The sequence below is a fragment of the Orbicella franksi genome, chromosome 4, assembly GCF_964199315.1.
Source record: "Orbicella franksi chromosome 4, jaOrbFran1.1, whole genome shotgun sequence".
NCBI classification, from domain to species: Eukaryota; Metazoa; Cnidaria; class Anthozoa; order Scleractinia; family Merulinidae; genus Orbicella; species Orbicella franksi.
This window is the reverse complement of record NC_138148.1, coordinates 30,190,186-30,212,152: the sequence shown is the minus strand read 5'-3', so window position 1 is coordinate 30,212,152 and position 21,967 is coordinate 30,190,186. Positions and strand designations below refer to the sequence as shown.

General features: G+C 41.7%; 2 protein-coding genes across 3 annotated transcripts; one reads left to right on the top strand and one right to left on the bottom strand.

Moving 5' to 3' along the window:
- Positions 1 to 1,704: 1,704 nt before the first annotated feature.
- Positions 1,705 to 11,160, bottom strand: LOC145483868 (ATP-dependent RNA helicase TDRD9-like). 2 transcript variants are annotated; one of them, XM_081462426.1, is made up of 13 exons: positions 10,681 to 11,160; positions 9,562 to 9,651; positions 9,138 to 9,263; positions 8,438 to 8,569; positions 7,953 to 8,066; positions 6,928 to 6,998; positions 6,421 to 6,549; positions 5,598 to 5,675; positions 4,837 to 4,975; positions 4,129 to 4,244; positions 3,468 to 3,534; positions 2,943 to 3,124; positions 1,705 to 2,010 (listed from the first exon to the last, which is right to left on the bottom strand). In XM_081462426.1, exons 2-13 carry the CDS (start codon positions 9,592 to 9,594, stop codon positions 1,878 to 1,880), a joined length of 1,320 nt encoding a protein of 439 aa, XP_081318552.1. In that variant the 5' UTR covers positions 9,595 to 9,651; positions 10,681 to 11,160; the 3' UTR covers positions 1,705 to 1,877. The 2 variants fall into 2 exon arrangements, with proteins under 2 accessions (XP_081318552.1, XP_081318553.1); XM_081462427.1 differs by lacking the exon at positions 1,705 to 2,010 and having other exon boundaries at positions 2,018 to 3,124.
- On the top strand, positions 10,705 to 21,939 carry LOC145485696 (uncharacterized). Its single transcript, XM_081464319.1, has 14 exons — positions 10,705 to 10,749; positions 11,198 to 11,263; positions 12,221 to 12,352; positions 12,507 to 12,564; positions 13,312 to 13,454; positions 14,223 to 14,291; positions 14,504 to 14,585; positions 14,997 to 15,103; positions 16,017 to 16,133; positions 16,544 to 16,631; positions 17,300 to 17,454; positions 18,104 to 18,193; positions 18,628 to 18,792; positions 21,741 to 21,939. Exons 1-14 carry the CDS (start codon positions 10,705 to 10,707, stop codon positions 21,912 to 21,914), a joined length of 1,491 nt encoding a protein of 496 aa, XP_081320445.1. The 3' UTR covers positions 21,915 to 21,939.
- Positions 21,940 to 21,967: the final 28 nt, after the last annotated feature.

Below are 21,967 nucleotides of genomic sequence, written 5' to 3'. Positions count from 1 at the left end.
TGTGAGAAGAGCAGGTGATTTTTGTATAAAAAAATAAAACTTTTGTCTTTTTTTAAGAATGAGCTAATGTAACTATTGACACGTCAGTGAACGTTTGATTTCTACCATTCTGCTGCGATATGCTTTCACATTTTGATTCGCATTGAAGGCAGCTTCCCAGTGAACAGATTAACTTATTTATACCACTCTCCTTTCAACAGAAATCTCAATTTTTATTAATGAATTTCTCTCTCAAATACTTAACTCAACTTGACAATGTACAATATCAACGTGAAAATATATGGCTTGATAAATTTCTAAAGACCATAAAACCCTTCATTCCAGTTAATCTGTAGTCGCACACGCAACCAATCACATAACGAAACAACAATTCAACTTTACAACAATAATTTACATTTTCTTCTTCCTCGCGTATCGCGCGTGGGTTGCGAGCGTTCCTTCCTCTCTGTGGATCGTCGCGCGAGAAGAGAGAAACTCGCGAGAAAGTTGGCCTACTCTCGCACGTTTTCCCTTCAAGTTCGAGGTTTGCATTGACATTCGTGACTTGTCGAAGGTTACGTCAACTAGGAGAATAACACCGAAATCACCCGGCTTAATAAGTTATTAAGATAGGGCGTCCATTTTACAGTAGCATCAAATGTCCTTGAAAATGATTGCTCCTTATTGCTTGTAGTAGTACTGAGCACACCACTACTTCAAATATAGGATGCATTGCTGATTCTCTCTGCGATAGAGTTTCCATTGTTTTCTCGCCCATTTGATAATTAGACCCTTTGGAATATAGAAAGGTAGGTAAAATGTTGATAAAAATTGCAAAACCAACTGTTAAAAATACAATCTGCTTGCCTCTCAACATCTGACAAAGATAAACAGAATAACATGACGTTGCGGCGGTCATGTTGACGTGCTAGCTAACTGCGAAAATAGTGTTTGGAAAATTTGTCCTGATACAGTTGTATCGAGAAAAGTTGTCCTACAAAAGAATTAAGGCGTATGCGACAATGCCGAAAAATATGGTGGGTAAAGGGGGGTCCGCGGTCGCGCGGATCACTTGATCGGCGAAGCTCAGTGTTTCAGTGCGAGAACCAAAGACAGGGAGACAGACAGACAGACAGACAGACAGACGAACAGACACGGTATTCATGTTTTTTCTTCCTTGTTGCTGGAACACCGTCAACGTCAATCCAGTAACGATAAACTATTACTACCCACAATACCTTGCGGCCTTGTCGCGTACACTTTCGCCATTTCGTGAAACAAACTTTGTGGAAACAGCTGTATACAGCAAACAAACATTTTAAATTGTTTTGGTACACCAGTATGAGTGCTACCAAAACACTAGTAGCATCATCTTCGTCATCACCTCTGTCTATCAATATTTGTCAACATCATTAAACACCCTGTCTCTGTGATCATCACAATCTTCGCCTTCGTCTTCGTCTTCGTCGTCGACGTAATCATCACCATCACCATCATCATCGTAATCACCATACACCTCAACAAACTTCAAAGTCAGCAGAATAAAAGTCATCACCAAGGTATGAAACAAAAGGAGAAAAAGAACCTGGTCCTTGAACAATCCAAACCCCCGAGGTGCGTTTTAAACATGAGCGACACTCGGCTAGAAGATAACTGTTCAGTAACCGAGCCTTGTCATAGAAACTGTCTGCGATGTCGAGCACGATTAGAACCCGGCTATTCGTCTAAATCGTGCCGTAAGACATGTGAACACTGCAGGAACATCCTGGCGCGCAACACGAGAGTAAGTTCACGAGTTTGCGTGGCTTTATTCTTTCTTCGTCAGAATCAGTTTCCAACCTTGTGGCAGTTATTTTGTCCGTTCCACTTATCAACTGAAACATCTCAGCGACACTGAACTAGTCCTCGTAAAGGGAGTTTTCAATTTCATTGTGACTTGTGCTTCTAAGATGCATGAACACAGCTCTTGGGTGTCTGCACAACACATTACACAAAGGACAAATGACCTCATTTGTGAACTGTTCAGAGGATCTGCAAACCGAAACATCATATTATGAGTAACATAGTCTACATTCGGGTCTAGTGGGCCGTCAGGCTAGCGCCTATCTCCGGTTGCAGAAACATAAGGTGACTAAGAGTATTTCTACCCTCTGGCCTTCCCCCATTAAATGGGATGCTAGTCTGTCATAAAAGCCACCCCCAGCATTTAATTTGCTGGTGATCCTTCCTACACGTGGGCGGAGAGAGGCACTTAACACCAGGGGTACTTTCCATTATCCCAAAAATTCCGGAAATTTCTGTCAGAAGTCAAATGAATAGGTCCGTTTCGGTTCGGTCCGACCGGAATATTCGGTACCACCTCTGGAGGTGTGTTTTCCCCTGCTGACAATTTCCCCTTTGATCGGTTAGACCTGTCGGACCGAAATTTGCCGTTCCATTTTGGCAAACCGGTTCATTTCCCTACTTCTCTTCAGTAGATTTCACTCAAGTGGTGACTTCGGGAAAGGAGTAAAAAAATGGTAAGAGCCATTCCTTTCGGATGGCCAAGTCTGATCGGAAAATGTCGTTCCATTTTCCTCGGTTAGTGCCGCTGGTCTATGACTATCAGGCTACCGCGCCTCTCTAGCTATAACGACAAACATTGTCTTGATAATTTTTCAGTCTCTGAGATTAAACTCGAAATAAACAGGGGGGAAAACAAAATGACCACAGCAAAGAAGTTTCATTTCGAAAACTGCCTTCTTTCGCGTTGTTGCTGCTTTTAAATTTCTTAGTTCACCTCTGATTGGCTTACGAAAATTTTCCCGCGCTTAACACCTGACACGTGATTTCGTAAGGTGTTCTGATTGGTCAATCCCACTATATCCCGTCACAGCATTTGCCTCCGTGAATTTACCACAAAACTGCTCCAGCGGGGGTACTGCGCGGAAAGAAGAAGAGTAATCTACTCGCTCTCTTGTTACCTTCCTTCTAAACTTCTAAGCCACTCTATCTTCTCTCGGAGCTCGGCCACTTTAAGCCTGGCTTCCTCATCTTCATCATCCAGTGGCTTGCCAGAGATGGCAACGCCCTTGTGCAAAGTGTAAAGGAGGCCTGCATCTGTTTCACCCTCCCCTCCTGCGTGCAGAATGTAAGCGGGATCGATCTGCAAGGATAGGAAAACTTCCAAGTCATAGTCTGCTTAAATCCAATAGAGTTCAACGCTTTCACTGTAGTAAGAATTGGAATAAATGGTGCGAAGAGCGGAAATTCAAACGAAAAGAGGATGGGACCATCGCAGTTTTCACTGCTATTTAAGCAATTGTACATTTAGCCTGATAAAATATTTCAGGGCTTCAGCGGGATTCGAGCCCCTGGCCTCTGCGTTAGCGCTGCATTGCTCTCGCTACCAACTGAACTATGAAGACATTATGAAGACATACATTGGGAACAGGCCAACTTATTCAGTTTATCTCAACGCGTGAACACAAAACAACAATCGGAATTACCTGATTCCAGAGCCCTGTTCTGGGAAATGAGCAAGGAGTTTTGATTTCCCGTCGTTTTAGCACAAGCCTTAAAAACAAAAACAATAAAATAAGATTACGTTCAAGAGCAAGAGTATTGCAAATTTCCTCTGGGTTTGGAACTTGAGCCAAACATACGCGTTTTCAGGTTTATCTAATTTTAAATCCATTTTATGCCAGCTATTTTGCCCACTTTGGCTCCCTTTCGTTTGCCGAACATTGCTTCACGAAATCGAACCATTACCATTAGGGTTTCTACATTTAAATTTTTCAATCCACATCCTCATCTGCCAACGCTAACGAGCCTTACTTCATATTGGTTTCCTGTCAATTGACATGCACTGTTCTTCTTTGTTCCGTTTGCTACGATCTAGTCACGTCGTGGAGTTTCTCGATAACATGTTGAAAAGAGGGCAGTGGCCCTTGTCCGCTGTTAGCCACCAAACAGGGTAAAAAAGGTGAAGTCTGCATAAAAGCCAAGTAGCCCATCAGGCCGGAGCTTATCCCGGTTTCTGTAACATGAAGCGACTACGAGTATTTCTACTCCCCCCTGGATGGGACGCGCCTTCCCTTGCCCAAAAAACACAGCTTACAAAGAACACAAATGAGATCACTGATACACTGAAATAACAGTAAAAAATACTCTAAGATCTTGGATCTGCTAGCTTTCTGAATTCTCTCCACAGCTGGAGTTCCCCACTCAGCCATCTGCTGCTCACTCTGGAATGCCAAGTTGATGGCCGTACGCAGCGAGTTGATCTGTTAAGCAATCCACAGAACATTAACAAACCTTGAACGCAAAATTAACTCTCCTCTTCATTAGAGAAGGAAGGGCAAACTTTAACGCCAACCTACTTCCAAGCGCTCGAAAAAAACTTAAATTCCAGCTTGCACCTAAGACCAGCAGCTCTCAAATATTGCTTGCCCTGGACACGTCTTAGTTTACTTTAATTGCAATTTAGTTTGCAGATGACTTGCCTGGGCCCTTACCCATCGGGCAAGTGCGAATTAAGGTAACTTGCTTGGCAGGAAAATCTACTTGTCCTGGACAACCGGACGGCTCCTTTTGGAGCCTTCCCTATTTCCTGCCCTTTCGACTGTTTTTGGTTTGATTATGCGTGACCTACTTTTCTCCTCTTTAAGGGGTGGGGAGAGGGAGGTCAATGTTCTAGGGTTAGTAAAGCTGGCGGGGCTGGTCAACAGCTCGCCTCTTACGCAGACATTCTTTTGATAAAGAGCACCTGACGAGCCAAACCAATATCTGAATAGGAGACAAGTCAACAACTGGAGTAGAGTTTCTTACTTTCAAGTACTACTAGATGCTGATATTATTTACGGATGTAGATCCTACCCCGATTATGTCATCCTCCGTAATCTCCACGTCAAACACAAGCTCACTGTCGTGATCTGGAAGAAGAGCTTCGCCTGTACTGGGATCGAACCCCAAGCCAACTAATGCTCCTGTATACTGACGCATCTCACGGTCAACTCTGTGAACAAAACAGCTTCATTGTCAGTAGATGGCCGATTTTATACCAGAGACGAATTTTCCGACGCCCAATTAAAAAGAGGGACGCATTAGCCTTCCGAGACGGTTACCTCGTCTGCCTGAGACTGAGAAAACGTCTCAGTAAAAATCCGGTGTTTAGAACAAATATGTGGTCAAATTCGTCTCGAAGTGATTCGTTTCAAGACGAGGTGATAGAAGACCAGCCAAAGACGAATTCTGCCACATAATTCATCTAAACAGCGATTTATACCTAGACGATAGGAATTTATCCGTCTCAGGTAGACGAATTACCCGTCTCAGACCGTTAATTCGTGTCGGAAGGATAATTCGTCGCTAGTATACTTTCGGTCATTATCAACTAAAACAGGAGGGGAATAGAGGAAACTGAAATACCACCGTGTAGCCACGCTAACACAGAAACAACAAGAAGTACATAGCATGTTCAAATGTTACAATCTTCCCGGATAATATATATACTGGGGTAAATTTTTTCTGCGGATAGAATGTGTGGAAGGAAGACATGGAATGCGTTAAGCTTGGATGAATCTTCGCAAATTAAGTGGCTAGCAGATAACACACAAACAAAAAGCGTCGTTTCGTACCTCATTTCAGCATATGGAGCGAAAAGAAGCGCCACCAAAGGCATCAGACCGCGAATGTTCGGCATCAAGGTGGTGTCCCTGAAACGATAAACAAGACAGTTCACTGTCGACCTGCACAATGCACGCTTGAGGTTTGGGTAAATTGTCTCCATACCCGTCTCACTTGCACTACAACGTGGTTCAAAGAGGATGCAACGCAATTTCAGGCAGAATCGGCAAAATCGCCCGAAGTTGTCCTCACATAGATGTTGGATTACATTACTTGCAAAAAATTTCGCCCGTTTAATTTTCGGAAAAATTTTATCTCACATCCGACAAATTTCACGGTTTTACAGATACACCGACGTGCAAATAAGAAAAATCGTCAAGCAGTGTCTCAAACTAGTTTGGAGCTATTTAAAAGTTTTAAACTGTACTATAAATATTTTAGACGTTAAAAATTTCGCCCACTTAAAAATTTTGGACGGTTTTATTTTCCGACACTTTTTTATTTTATTCAAAATAAAAACCGTAAGACATTTTCTGCATGTATATCGTAATGGAAATAAGGAAAGTTCACCGTGAAAACGGCTACTCTTCCACCGCAAACCGCGAAAGATTCGACCTGAAAAAAATCTATCTTTTTGACATACTGTCCAGAGATCTGTAAATTGCTTTTGATTGGTTGACTCTTTCGCGCGAAAATTCAAAATCGAACAACCAATCAGAGAGCTCGGAATCTAGAGTACAAAGGTCAGTGCGTCCTGCACATGAATATGAGAAGACTATAACTATTTCAAAATTCAAAGACATTAACAGCGACGCTGATCCTGAGAAGAGTTACCTCGCAATCATAGCAGATCCAGTAGCATTTATGCCAATGTTGGCCGCGACCAAGAACCTTTGATGCGGGTCCTGGGGTTGATCGTTCAAGATAACGCTATTTACAGAGCTTTGTTCTACTCTCACAGCTCTGAAAAGGAAGGAAAACTCATTTAATGTCTTGGTGAAAAAGGTAAGGTCTGCGTGCGAGGCCAAAGTCGCATCAGCTTGGCGATTTTCTGCTGTTTCCATAGGATTAGTACTTCTAGTCCACCGCAGGGATACACCCCCTCCCCCTCCCCAGTACTTAATTGGCCTGACCCATTTATACACCTGGGTGGAGAGAGGTACTGTGAAATTCAAGTATCTTGCCCGAGAACACAACGCAATGTCCCCGGCCAGGGGTCGAGCCAACACCTCTCAGTGTGTAGTCCAGCCCGTTTTCTGTTAGGCCACTGCGCCCCCCTCTAGCTTCACGGAGACGGAAAACATGTAAATACAATGGATAGCAACACGCAGACTTTCTTACTTCAGCCGTCCTATGTTGGTCACACTGTAGAAGCCCATTTCAATGGGACTCTCAGGTCCTCGGAGAGTTACCTGTTAAAAATATGTTAAAATGTTAAATGATCGTGCAGCTTCAGTCAATTAAACATTAGACTTGATCATGAGAGTCCAGGTAAACAAGAAATGAAAATTACTTGGTGCTATCAAAAGGCCATTTTCGTATTCTCAGTATTGGGCTGAAACTAGCTTGTAATGGAGGCTTATGCGGGGAAATATCATTAAAAAGAGATGAATATCATTTGCATTTGAAAAGACTCCCCACGTTAGCCTCAAAATACGAAAATGGTCTATTCGCTGGAAATCACTCGAACTCCAGGGCTCAAAATCCAGGTATGTGATTAACAGAGTTTCCAGTGCACTGAACGGTACTGTTATTGTTAATATCATTATATTCATTATGACTGAATGACTGAGAAAATTACTTCATTGTGATTGCCTGACAACAGGCAAATTGTCCGTTAATTTTTTATTTCCACTGCAGTGCAAATTAACGCACGCAATTTCGTAACTTTCTCGGTCATATAGTAAATGAGTAATCGCATGAAAGCTCAAGCGATTAGGGATTTACACTACTCGTGGTATTTGAAAATTCTTGAAATATCACTCGTAGTGTAAACTATTAATTGCACTCGCATTCATTCGATCACCTATACAAATTCCCTGAAACAAACCGGTATAACATGGTTCTCGATTCTCATAACTTCACTTGTGTCATCCTCTTGGTTCTAAGGAACGGGAAATTTGTGATTTTAGATTTACGCAACAGTTTAACTCAAATGTTGCCTGCCCGTTTTGCTTTCACAATTTGAATAAAACGCATTTGGTCTGGATTTTTGGAAAGCACAGGTCTACCCCGTAGACTTTACCAGATTCAAGAATCATTTCTTACGGAAAGTTTCAGACAGAGCATTTCACCGGCGAAGCGCACACAACACACCCATGACGCGCACGTGATATTCACATGACTTGAGCGTGCCGCATTGTTACCTTGGTTACAACATCATTGCGAGGATCAGGCTCATTTTCAATCCATGGATCAATCCAGGCTGTGTTGTCATCAGCTGGTACACCCTCACCAGAGGAAGCATTCTGGTTAGCCATCTGTCGCAGGCAAACAGAAACTTCGGTTAAGTAGTGCGCTCTTTTGCTTCCGCGCAGTGAGACTCAGATTAATCTCGTGCTCAGATCTCTCGCTGTTTTTCTTGGCCGTGGGAAATCTGAGTTCCAGATCAGGTGCCACAGGTCATTTGCCATTATTTTTGTCACAAGGGTTGGAAGACTTCATTCTTTGCGCATTTTGCCCCTCCCCACCCCTGTACATTGACAAAACACTTTCATCTAACACAAGTTCGCATTTTACCATTTTCAACACTGAAAGGGGGAACACTTATTCTGTAGGTATTAAGTTATTATTTTATGTTTTTCAACACAACTTGTTCATGGTTGTAGGTAAAAAAGTGTGCTTCTGTTACCTTGGATGCTCGAGACTCTTCTTGAAATAGAGCAAAACCTTCGTCTATGAGCACTTGATTGATGTGCACGTCCTCCTCAGTGCTGGTGTCGTACAGATCCAAGTTAAGCACGTTCCTGACCAAGGAGTACACCTAGACAAACACATTATCATAATGTTACTGTTAAAGGCGCTACATCACGGTTTGCGCATCTTAAAAAGTTTATCCTGAATTTTTCAAGGTCGTTGTTCGTAATCCGTGTAAATCGTCTCCATCCTTAACCATCTCTGTTCCTTTATGGTTTATTATCATCTCTTTGATGTTTTTCTATCCTAGTGACCTACTATTTTCAGGATTCCTTTAATTTAAAGGTAATTTTGTATGTGGCCAAAATAACTCAAAATACGGTGACTGAGCTTCTTTAAGCACCCAAATGGTTAAGGCATTGGTCTTAAGATCGAGTCTAGTCAGATTCTTTGTTGTTGTGCAGTACGTGGAAAACTTAGGCAAGACAGGTTGGGGGGGCAGGGAGGGGGGGTGACGAGATCTTTTTTTCAAGGAGAGAGGTGCCCTCTGCGACATCCATCACACAGTTTACTTAACTACCAGCGCGTGACCACCATAGATACAAAGTTACAATGGGTTATTCATTTCACAATAAATAGCTACCACGAAAATGCAGTTATATAAATCAAGAACAACTGTATGAAGAAAGCAATACCTTAGCAGCTAGTTTCTTGTTTTCTGTAAGCTGTATAAACCGTTGAGTGGCTCTGGGAGACCATGCGCCCACAGGACAATGGGCAAAGGGCATGGGGGCAACTTCACATAGTCTACACTCAAATGCCTGAAACAAAGAAAAAGAAATATCACTCAAAAAATTGCAAGAACTAAAGGGACTAAAGAAGCCAAAAGTGATTGAGGGCTGATTTTCTTACAACAAAAATTGGGTCTGTAGTAATTTCTGTTGAAAAAAAAAGTTAAAAAAGTAGTTTCTCTTCCATTTACGTGAAAACAAAGGATTCGTTTACTGAAAGGTTGTTATTTGCGCCCGAAAATTCACATTTGAGCAACAACCAATCAGATCTCTGTGAAGCTACGTCAGCACAATGGAATTTTCGAGTCCTGTCTCACACTGTACACACCTGAAAAGGAAGGTTCATAAATTCCCTCTTCATTTTCTTCAGATGACCAAGCTTGACCACTCCTTCGTTGCCAAAGTCCAGGTAAAGAACCTAGAAACATTTAAAATACGTGTTAGAAAAACTGATAAAAAGTACATCTTCTCCTTGTACAAAGTGATCACAAACAAACGTTCAGCGGAATCCCAATTTTTCGAAGCTCCAAAGGGAAACGAAAACAGGCCACAATAGTTTTCTCGGTATTAGAATGGAACTAGCGTGCAACCGAGGCTAATGCAGGGAGTCTTTTCAAATGCAAATGACATTAATCTCTTTTTAATGATATTCTCCCGAACGAGCCTCCACTGCAAGCTAGTTCCAGTCCAATACCGAGAATAGGAATACGGTCTATTGGTTGAGAAATCGGGGGGAAAATAACAGTGTTCGACGGAAAGGGGGAAACGACGCTTTGGTTCGAGTTGTCGGGAGATTAAAAAAATCGAAGATTCGAGAAATCAGTTTTCCACTCTAGTTTCTTAAAACATCTTGACCACGTTCCAACCATATTATGCCATCTTTGGAAGCTTAATTTGCAGTTTAGTTATCAAGATGGACAGCGTTCCATGAACTATCTTTATTTCTCATCTTACTGTTGCAACTGTCCACGAACGGACCCTCAGTGTGTTTGGACGCTGTCGAGCAGCACTTTCATGTGGTACTGTTTATTGTGCTGTACAAGGTGGTTCTAACTTTTGAGTTTATGGATGAAACCCTAGTGTGAGACCATTCAAATGAAAGCTATTAAGCAGTACTTTCATGTGGTACTGTTTATTACGCTGTACAAGGTGGTTCTTACTCTTGAGTCTGAATGAAATTCTAGTGTGTGGCCATTCAAATGGAACCTGTCGAGTAGTACTTTCATGTAATGATGTCTATTGCAATGTGGTTCTGACTCTTACAGATAAGCTTACAGTTAACACCTGGTGTATGACCATGTAAATGAAAGCTACTAAGCAGTACTTGATTACCAAACATCCACACCCAACTATAACTTTCCGTCACTTCTTTAGGAAAGGTGCATTCTACCTAAGTAAATTTTATTTAGCACACGACAGCGGCTGGCAAAAACCCCCCTTGACGTACCTCCACACTAAGAAATTTTCCATCATGGATGGCCAGGATTCTGGCTCTGTAGAACAATTCATCTTCAGCGTATAAAGCCAGACATAGTGTGCCAACAGAGAGGTCCCTTTTTTCAATGCGCTAAAAAAAATATATAAAAAGTAAAAGGTAAAGTCTGCATACGAGCCAAGTGGCCCATCAGGACGAAGCTAACCCCGGTTTCTGTAGCATGACCATGTACCGCGCATGTCTCTAAACAACCAAACGTCTATCATAAGCCCAAAGCGAACAATTTTGACTTACACATGTAGCTTCATCGGTGCATTTGGTTCGACTGATCAAAATCGTTAGGGTGAGGGTTGCAAAATGAACGCGACAATGAGCACCTCGTGGACATTCTACCATTTACTCGAGACCCAGCCGTACCTGCTGTGGTAAAAACTCTAGTTTCTTGAGCGCTCTCCAAACTTCCCAGGTGTATTAAAACTCAATGATGCACAGATAGAAGAACAAATCCACTGTTTTATCACATTGCCAGCTTCAAAGCAAAGAGTCAATCTCCAAAGGACCCAGAGAAATTATAATTGAGCCATCTTGTTCTGAGGTATGTGCTATTTTCAGCAATCATGTTAACAAAGGCAACCACACGGACACAGTACTGCTTAAGTCTTGTACTTTCAAGTGACTGGCTGTATTGCTGTGATTATGTGATGTCAGGAAAATCTGGCCTGGATGGGATGCAAGTCCCTTAAGGTTATGATGGGAGTTCCCTATGTTCCCTGTGTTCCCTGTGGGAGTTCCCTAGGATTGGAAGCGAGTCTGTTTAGGTTACCTTGGGAGACCTCATAGGCTGAGGTGCATCTCTATGAAAAGGGAGGTGAGTACTCTCAGGTATAGGGTGGAACTGCTCGGGCTCACTAATTCTCCTCTGAAAATTAACTTCAAGTAAACTAAGAAGATGAAGCTTAAGGTTGTGCTGGTTTTACAAGTATTTGTAGTACTTAACAAATATTTGTAGTATTTAACAAGTATTCCACCAGTGTGCATTGGATATCAGATGGTAGCCAACAAGGTGCATAACGTGGTATAAATTGTTTTATTAAAAATGTCCCTGAGATATACTAGGAAAGTTAAACTAAAATAAAAATAAAAAACTTAATGCCAAAAAAATGTATTTTTAGAGCATGGTATAATGGCTCATAATCCATGATGGCTCTGCCAATGAAAACTCTTGAACTGCATCATACAGTGGTACAGTTTTTAATAATATGTTATTTTTGGGTGAGCAGGGATGTGCAATGGTTAGAGCGCTTACCTCCCACCAATGTGGCCTGGGTTTGATTCCCCCTGCGTTCCATTTGTGGGTCAAGTTTGTTGTTGGTTTTCGCCTTGCTCTGAGGGGTTTCCTCCAGGTACTCCTTTTTTCTTTCCTCCACAAAATAAATCATCTCCAAATTCCAATTCAACCAGGATAGAGGACCTGCATAAAAACCAGTTAGGGCTGATGTGGCTTCCTCTCTAAATATTGTAATTACTTTTTTATTAATTTCTGTTCATTTAGAATCCTGCATTCACACCAGAAAAGGATATTGATTTTAAGTCACAAGTGTCATCATTTAGTGCCCTTGGATTAAGAGAGGATGTTCTGAAGGCTTTGTACAATATTAAAGTAACTAACCCCACCGTCATTCAGGTGTGTATTACACTACTGCCAGTCATTCTGTAATCCAATTTAAGTTATGCTTTATGCTTGTGCACATACTACTAAGAGAAATGGTTGTCTTGGTGACATCTACATATGATCATCAACAGAGCTGGATTTATAGAACGTATAATTTTCCTTACAGATGGTGACAATTCCACCAATACTAAGAAGAGAACATGTCCTCTGTGCAGCGCAAACAGGTTGGTTTAAATGAAGTGCTATTTGTGCCGACTTTTAGAATTTGAAATTTATTTTGCTCAAAATTGGTTGTTTTCTTATTTGCTGTAATGTCAAACCTCACATGTATGCTTACCATATTTGTAGATCTTGGTATAATAGCTCATAATCCATGATGGCTAGGCCAATGAAAACTCTCGAATTGCATTATCCAATGATCCAGTTTTTAATAATAAATTATATACAAAAGTGTAGTCCTATAGATACAATAATTGCATAATAATTATAGAAACATGTGGTGATCACTTAGATAAAATCTTCTGCATCTGTTACATGCCTGGGACAGTATTCAAATTATCATTTATGACTCAACTCCTTCCATGTGTGGAACAATTGTGACCAAACTACACTTAAATGATTTGTTCCTTTTGAGCCAAGTGGCTCATCAGGCTGGCACTTATCTCTGATTTGTATGGAGCATGAAGCAACTAGAAGTATTTCTACTCACCCTGGATGAGATGCTAGTTCATTGCAGGGTTAACCTCAGCATTAAATTTGTGGGTGCCCAGTTATACACCTGTGTGGAGAGAGGCACGTGAGAGTAAAGTGTCTTGCCCAACAACACAACACAACGCCCCTGGCCAGGGCTGGAACCAGGACCACTTGATCTGTTATTGTGTGCATTAACCATGAGGCCACCATGCCTCCTCTAGTAGTCGCTAGTAGTTGTAGTAGTCTCGTATAATATTTATTTTGCATTGTGATCACAGGAACTGGGAAGACTCTGACATATTTGGCACCAATAGTACATCATCTGAGAGAGGATGAAAGAACACATGGTGTGATAACGCGCCTCAAAAGACCAAGAGCTTGTATTGTCGTACCATGCAGGGAACTCGCTGTGCAGGTTTTAGTAAGTGATACGATGTATCTCAACTTGGTTACAGGGATTGAAAGGGTTGGAGTTATACATGTAATTGATTGAAAGCCAGCGAGACCTCAAATTGATATTTAGCTAAAGGCAAAAATTGCAGGGAAAAGGAAACAAGCAAAATTGCAGAAGACCGTTCTATCTTTATTTCATTTCAGACCATGTGACATTACTCTTAAGAATTATTTTGTTGAGATTCAAAAATGTTTGCTTGGAAATAAATGAAAAAGCTTCAGATGACTGTAGAGAAAGTATCAATTCTCTATAGAACATCACATGATCTGAAAATTATTAATAGTCAATTTACCTGGTTTTGATTGACAAGTGAAATGGCAAGTAAATGGCATTTAAAAATTTTAAAAAAATACAAATATATTTAGAGAGGAAGCTACATCAGCCTCCCCCGGAGAGAAACCCAATGGCAAAAGCAAGGTGACAACCAACAACAAACTCAACCCACATATGGCATTGAGCCAGAATTGAATCTGGGCCACATTGGTGGGAGGCGAGTGCTTTCACCACTGTGCCATCCTTGCTCCCTGCTGGAAAGAGATACAACTTCCCAGCAACTTGATGAAAAGCGTTTTGCTTAAGGACACTTTAACATCAAGGGTTCTGTTTACTGTAGTACAGTGCATTTTTTTTTTTGCCTTGTGCATCAATATGTGCAAATTCAGCCGCTGGGCAGAGTGTTGCCATTGCTGTATTAACATGACTTGTACAGTTGTCTTACCATGTTGTATTCTGCAGGAAGTTGCTAAGTCATTGAGTCATCATGCACGTTTCAAATCAGTCGGGATCATTGGAGGACGAAAGAAGGTAAGGAAGTTATAATTATACCAACTCTGGATGAACATAGCTAATAATTATTGAAAGGCTGAGTGAAATTAATAATTTATATCACACATGGTTTTTAAAACTTATAACTTTTTAAATGTCCTTTTTCAGTCAATTTTGAGTCCAATATGGTTTGCAGTATAAGGGACAAAATCAGTGTGTCTGAGTTTTTTCTTTGAATTTTTTTATTGTAGAAATTTATGAAGGTAGATCTTCAGTCTCCAGTGGATCTTGTCGTTGGTACACCAGGGACATTGCTTCAATTCTGCGAAAAAGGTATAGAACCTTTTGAAGTTCTTTCAAAGTTTAACTGCCCAGGTTTAATCCATCTCTTGTCATTTTTCTGTGCATACACCGTCACTCAGAAAAACTGAAATGTTTAAAGTTGCTTTTGAACTCTTATTTTATATGTATTTGAACAGTGTGTCTGATGACGAATTAGGTTTTTTTTTTAAATTCTTTATTTTGTCTTTTAGAACTTTAGATATCTAACAGCGATTAGTGTAATCTATATACTTTGAATTCTTTTTTTTTACTAATACATTTATATAGCTCGGCGATCACTTTTCATAAGGGGTTATAGACCCCTTTGTGTAGCATCTACATGGGTTATAATTTTATTTCTTGTTTTTCGTTAAATATTATTGTGATATATTGTAATAAATGGCAAACTGCTTTTTACTTCAGCTCGTTTATTCTTCTCGGATTTGTCTTACCTGGTGATCGATGAAGCCGACACCATGTTTGACGGCCATTTCAAACGGGACACTATGGACCTTCTTCAATCGATCTCTGTAAGTAGAACTACTTTGCTTGCAAAAAACAAATCCGGACGATTGAAATTTCGGACAAAAAAGTGTCACCGTCCAAAAATAACACATTGAAAATAACACCGTCCGGAATTTTTAAGCGTCCGAAATATTTACAGTACAGTATAAAACTTTTAAGTAGCTCTAAAACTAATACTTGAGTCCTTGTTTCCTTTATGTTGCGAACTCTAGTTGAGACACTGCCTGAGGTACGTAAAGGCTTGATAGAATTTTTCTTATTTTCCCGTCGGTGTATCATTAAAACCTTGAGGGTGCAGTAAAATTATCATTTTCACAGATGTTGTTTCAGTCTAAAACGTGTTTTGTAGGCGTAAATTTACATTAGCTATGTTTCAGAAGAGTCCGAAATTTTTTCCGAGATTTGTCCGAAATGAGATAAAAATTAAGTCCGAAAATTAAGCGTCCGAGATTTTTTGCAAGTAATGTCGATCCGTGACCCATGACATTTACCCGCGAACCACGCCGTCTACCCGGGACCTGCACTATCCACCCGCGACCCGCGAAGATTTGATACTCCCGTTTTGAGTACCCAGTTTAAAAAGGGGTTTACTAACCTCTTCTGTAGCATATTAGCTTGGTACAATATAAAGGCGCTTTTTGGACTACTTTTTGTACGGTTAAAAAAGTCCTGGACTCTACTGTTGTTACTGTTGCACTGGTTTGAAAGTCAAGTGTTTCAGGAGCGGATCTAGGGGAAGGTGCAGGGGGTGCGCACCCCCCCCGCCCCAAGCCCCTGAGATGACATGCGGCTTTATAAAGTTTGTTTACCTCACCAGTCAGTTACGCTTTTCATTAGTGGTGCACCCCCTCCTAAGAAAACCCCTGGATACGACCCTGTGTTTGGTGTCGGTCGGTTGTAATTCGACTTTTCTTTCAGATACGAGAAGAAAAACCACCGCCTCTGGGAGAAATGCCAAAAGACGCACAAGTTACTATTGTTGGTGCAACAATGCCAGAAGAATTATTAGTCGACACTCTCCAAGACATGTTACCGGTAAGATGCAGTCTCTATACACCAGAACAGTTGGGTTTTCAGTTGGTATTTATCGTTCGTTTTTCCAATGAATTTTCAAGTTTTATTGTTTACTTTGGTGTATTAATTCCTGGGTAAAGAAATGCTTACATCTTGCTGTAAAGATTTCGGACTGAAATCCTGCTTTAAACTCAACTACGCTTTACGCCGGCTTTGTGTTTTCCCGCGCGTCGTGAAGGCCTGATGTTTCCCCGTGCTTTGCGCTGGTGACGGGCGCTGGCGACATGTTTTCCCGCGCTTTAGAAACTTTTTTTTTATGCTGTTTCTACTGGTTTGCGTTGAATTCAAGCCTTGATTGGTTGACTGTGGTGATTGCTTTAGGTTAATTCCTAGACTACTTTTAAAGTTCATAAACTTGGTTTCACTTTTAGCGCTTAAAAATCTGTACGTCTGGTCTTCATCGAGTCCTGCCTCATATTAGGCACAAGTTCGTGAAACTCAAACAGGAAGAAAAAGCAGGTAAGGAAAAATTTCGTTTAACAAGTACTGTGGAACGATGCCCACTTAAGGGGGGAAACCGTCGATCAAAAATTGCAGTGGATGTGAGTGTACGGGGAACATGGAGAATCTAACGTGTAACAACTCACGGAAGATTCGAGTTCTTAAGTATTTGTGAATTAAAAACTAAGGTACTAGGTAAAAGAATTTCCTGATCGCACTTGAGGGAAATAGCGTCGCTAGGAAAGCCACAATTAAGGTTTTCATTTTTCCATACCTTTGTCTGTAACACCGAGTTATAATTCCCAGGAAAATTAGAGACATTTGTACGAAAAATCAAAAGTACAATTCCTCGCCTCACACCAAATCTATGTTCTTCAAATTTGACCAAAAAAACCTTCTGCTGGGTATCTTTTTCTTGTAACTCATAAAATACTCAGAAAGTCAATCACTCCCCACTTACTGGGCATTGAACTTTAACCTTTACCCAGACATTTGCGGCAATTTTTGCTGTGTTCGCCACCGAAGCAAGATGGCGTCAGAAAACGTGGAAAAGGTCTATTAGATTATAACTACCTCCTGTGATCTCCGTAATGTACTGGCTGCGTACTATATAACAATTGTGTGGTTACCTGTAACATACTACGATGCCTGTAAAGATAGTTTTGTTGTTGTTTTGTGTTTCGCAGACAAACTTTTAAGACTCCTGAGAAATGATCTTCATGACCCCAGTCAGCGAACCATTGTATTCTGTAACACGACAGAAAGCTGTGACTTTGTGGGGCATTTTCTAACGGATAAACGCATCAAGTTTATTCGCCTACACAGCAGTCTACCTTCTAAGGTAATCATAAAATCACAAGCGTACAGGAAAGTAGTGTAGACAATCGTATGAAAGCTCGAGCAACTTAAGATTTACACTATTCTTACATGAGAGGCGGAAATTTATAGACCCAGAAAATACCATGTTTCATACCATGCCATAGAAAATACAGCCAATCAGAATACAGGAGGGCCGTTGTATATTCGACAATATTATATATTCAACCTTCCCATCATGCGCTGATTGATTGCGCATCATTGATTGCACTGTCTTTCTGTATTCATTGTATTCTGTATTCACTGTGTTCATTGATTGCATTGTATTTTCTATGGTACTTGTCACTTGTATTTTCTCGGTATACACACTCGTCTAAAGGCTCGTGTCTATACCGAGAAAATACAAGAGACTCGTGGGTTATTCCACGGTATACCACGATAGAACGTTGCATAACTAATATGCATGTATAGTGCCATGCGGAATGCACTTTGTTTGTGTGTTTATTTGTTTGATTGTTTATTTATCTATTTATTGATTTTCTTATTAGTTGTTTCATTGCTAACAGTTTGCGAGTGTCATTTTTTCAGTCTTATTTATCATCTCTGCAAATATGAATTTGCTCCATCCGTTTATCATTGAATGTCGAGTTATATCTTTTTCCTCTGTGTTGTAGGTTAGAGGCGAACTATTCGACGCGTTTCAAGAAGGAAAAACCAAAATTCTCGTGTGTACAGATGTGGCGTCGAGAGGTGTGGATCCTGATGTGAGTATGAACGAAAATAGAACTCACCCTCCCTCCTTCCTTTACAAGGGAATGGAGACCTTTAGTTTGAACAAGGAGGGGAGAGCGCACGCGTGTGTGAACCAGTGTCATTTGGCGCGAAAAACGCAAGCGCCATCACTCTACTGCGACTCCATGAAAACGATGTAGATTGTGCAAACAAGAAAAAAAATTGAAAGGCAGGTAAGCTCTCATATTACTTGCAAAACGTTCGGACGATTTTAATTAAGTGTCAGAAAATGACACCGTCCGAAATATTTGTGTAACTAAGCACACAATTGTAAAATAGCCTATTGGGTGAACTGCTTAAGATAACTAAAAAGCTGATCGAGCTGAGACGATCTTTCCTCTAGACACGTGAAGGTGGAAACACTTGAAGGCGTCATATTCACTCGAACTTGAATGTGTTTTCACAGGTGACCCATGTGATCAACTTTGACTTTCCCACGTCAATCGTAGACTATATTCACCGTGTGGGCAGGACTGGCCGCGTGAAGACTGAGGCGACTCGGAAAGGTGTCTCAGTTGCAACAAGTTTGCTCACCCATAACAGGGATGTCAGAATGGCGAAAACAATTGAGGTTGGATAGTTGTGTTACTTATTTCAGATTTTAATTAACGTAATAGGAGAATCTTTGTTTACAATATTTGCGTCATTAGCATAAGCGATACAGTTTCTGACGGAGATACAAAACGTTACTTACTTACTTACTTAATCCTCTTCGTTCCTAAGTGGAACATAGGTCCTCAACTAGCGCGCGCCACCTAACCCTATTTTGTGCAGTGCCTTTTGCCTCATTCCACGTAACATGCTTCGCCGCCAACTCTGCCATTCTCGTGCGCCTCCAGCTGTTTTGGGGTCTCCCTCTCTTTCGCTTCCCCTGTGGGTTCCACTCTAGTGCCCTCTTGACTACGTGTCCATCTGGTTTCCTCAGTGTGTGGCCGATCCAGCCCCAAGCTCTCTGTCTTATCTCTTCCTCTATCGGTCGTTGCCCTGTTTGACTCCAAAGGTCCTTGTTGCTGATTTTTCTAGGCCACCAAATCCGCAAGATGTTCCTCAGGCTCTTATTGATAAACACTTGCAACTTCTGCTCCAATCCCTTGGTCAGCCTCCAAGTTTCAGAACCATACAAGAGCACCGCCTTCACATTTGTCCCAAAGACTCTCAGCTTGGTCTTGGTTGTTAGTGCCGTGGATCGCCATATTGGTCTCAGCATCGCAAATGCCTGTCTTGCCTTTCCAATTCGTGCCTGAATGTCCTCGTCAGTGCCTCCCTTCTTGCTTACAATGCTCCCAAGGTATGTGAACTCATCCACTTCCTCAACCCGCTTCCCAGCTACCGACACAACATCACCACGTTTGGTACCAATACGCATCAGCTTTGTCTTGGTGGCATTGATCTTCAGGCCTACCTTCACACTTTGTACCTCCAAGGCTCGTGTCTTATCCCTCATATCCTGTATTCTGTGTGACAGTAGGGCCAGATCATCGGCAAAGTCAAGATCTTCTAATGATGTCGTAAAGGTCCACTGAATACCTCTTTTCCTGTCAAAGGCTGTCCTCGTCACCCAATCCAGGGCGACCAGAAACAGCAAGGGAGATAGCAGGCAGCCTTGTCTTACCCCGGTCCTCATATCCAATGGTTGAGTCTTCTGTCCATTGTGTACCACCTGTGCGGAGAAACCCTCATAGAGAACTCTGATGATGGTGACTATCTTGTCAGGCAACCCGAAGTGCCGCAACAACCTCCACAAAACATCTCTACTGATACTATCGAAGGCCTTCTCAAAATCGATAAAGTTGATGTACAAGGAGGACTGCCACTCGATACTCTGTTCTATAATAATCCGCAGTGTTGCTATTTGATCCGTGCAGCTTCGACCTGCTCGAAAGCCCGCCTGTTCCTCTCTCAGCTTTTCGTCCAACGCAATCTTGATGCGCTCCAGGATCACTCTGCAAAACACCTTACTTGCCATGTTCAGCAACATAATGCCACGCCAGTTTTTACAGTAGCTCAAATCACCTTTCTTGGGCAGCTTGATTAGCAGACCTTTTCTCCACTCCTCTGGTATCTTCTCCTCATTCCATATCCTGTTGTAGAGGCCCAGGAGAACCTCCTCTGATGTGTCCCCTCCCGCCTTAATTGCCTCTGGTGGAATATTGTCACATCCTGCAGCCTTCCCGTTTTTTAACTTCTTTATAGCATTCTTGATTTCAATACGTGTAACGTGACCTGTCCTGATGTTAAGCTCGTCATTTGGCTCCACCTCTGGCGGGTTGATCGGCTCCTCATGGTTAAGCACTGTTTGAAAGTGCTCCCTCCACCGGTGCATCTCCTCCTCTGCTGTCCTGAGCAACACGCCTGCCTCATTTCTCACTGGCTTACAAGTATTCTGGATCCTCCCACTTAGCTTTCTAGTGATCTCGTACAAAGTCCTTGCATCACCTCTCTTTCCAGCCTCCTCAGCTCTCTCAGCTTCTGCTTCCACATACGCCCTCTTGTCTCTCCTACACCTCCTCTTCACCTCCCTATTTAACTCTTGATATCTTTTACTTGCCTCTCTCTTCTGGTTTCTTGTTCTGGCCATGTTTATGGTGTTTTTTGCCACCTTTCGCTGCTCGATTAACTCCCAAGTCTCCTTGCTGATCCACTCCTTCCTGTTTGCCTTTGCCCTACCCAGCACCTGCTCGCAGGTCTCCACATAACCTTGTTCAATCTGCCTCCATTCATCATCCACTGACAGTTCCTCCTCCTCCATCAACTGCTGCAGACCCTCAAATCTGTTATGCAGTGCTAGCTGGCATACAAAACGTTAGTTCTGACTAATTAAAGGGCACAACACGATTAACTGTCCTAAGGAATTTGAAGCCGATGTATTGAATGCTTTTTGTGCGACGCGGGTTTAAAAACTCAAAATTTTACAAATAATGTATGAGCTGATTAGCGCTTTTGTCACCCAGAAATTTTTCAGTTTTTGAAAGTTAATTTCTCCTCCAATATTTCACCCAAAGAGAATTTCACCAAGGTCTTTAAATGTTTGTAGTCAATTCGTGTCTAGCGTGATGCCTTCTCTGCGCCAAGTGGTATGTTAATGGCGAACAATTAATGTTAACAATGACGTCAGCAAAGATTCTCCTATACCCGTCTAATAGCGTACATTCCCTCTTCAACTGCTGACCGAGGAGCTGGCAGATTCATGTACGAACACACAGTCGTCAACGGCAAAATTCAACGCACTTTGGGTTTCCGATATATTGAATTTTGTAAGCGTTTTTAAGTGCAATGGGTAAAAATGTCTATTCTGTGGTAATCCAAAATGCGAGGCAATACAGCTGATCGATAACAAGAACTAAAATTTCGTTGCATATTCCGCGTACAAAACAGTAAATTGCGTACATTTTGGCTTGAAAGTGGGGCATTTCACAAATTTGAGACACTATTGAGGGAGCACGCGCATGCGCAGCGCGTTTGACCGCTGGCTCCGTTTCGGGCGCAGTTTAACTATCGTAGCATCCTATGTGTTTACAGGAAGCGGCCTTAAAACAGCGACGTCTGGACAACATTGAGATGCGACCCAAGCCCCCCGCCGCCGAGACTGTCCCAAGGAAAACACGGGAAGACAAAGAGACTGGTTCTAAAAGGATTGTTTTAGATGAATACAGCGAGGAGGAGAACGAAGAGGGCGATGTCCAGGTCACGTGATATTAAAGTTCGTTGACTGACAGATAAATACAATTGTCGTGAACGTTTGGTAT

Bases quoted from the DNA above. Each gene is read 5' to 3' on its own strand.
- LOC145483868 (XM_081462426.1), bottom strand. From the start codon at position 9,594: ATGAAGAGGGAATTTATGAACCTTCCTTTTCAG. The intron at 9,264-9,561 runs GTGTGTACAGTG...TCTTTGTTTCAG, and splicing joins TTATGAACCTTCCTTTTCAG to GCATTTGAGTGTAGACTATG. The intron at 4,245-4,836 runs GTAGGATCTACA...ATTGCTTAACAG, and splicing joins CGGAGGATGACATAATCGGG to ATCAACTCGCTGCGTACGGC.
- LOC145485696 (XM_081464319.1), top strand. From the start codon at position 10,705: ATGGATGGCCAGGATTCTGGCTCTGTAGAACAATTCATCTTCAGC. The intron at 17,455-18,103 runs GTAATCATAAAA...TCTGTGTTGTAG, and splicing joins ACAGCAGTCTACCTTCTAAG to GTTAGAGGCGAACTATTCGA. The intron at 18,793-21,740 runs GTTGGATAGTTG...ATGTGTTTACAG, and splicing joins GAATGGCGAAAACAATTGAG to GAAGCGGCCTTAAAACAGCG.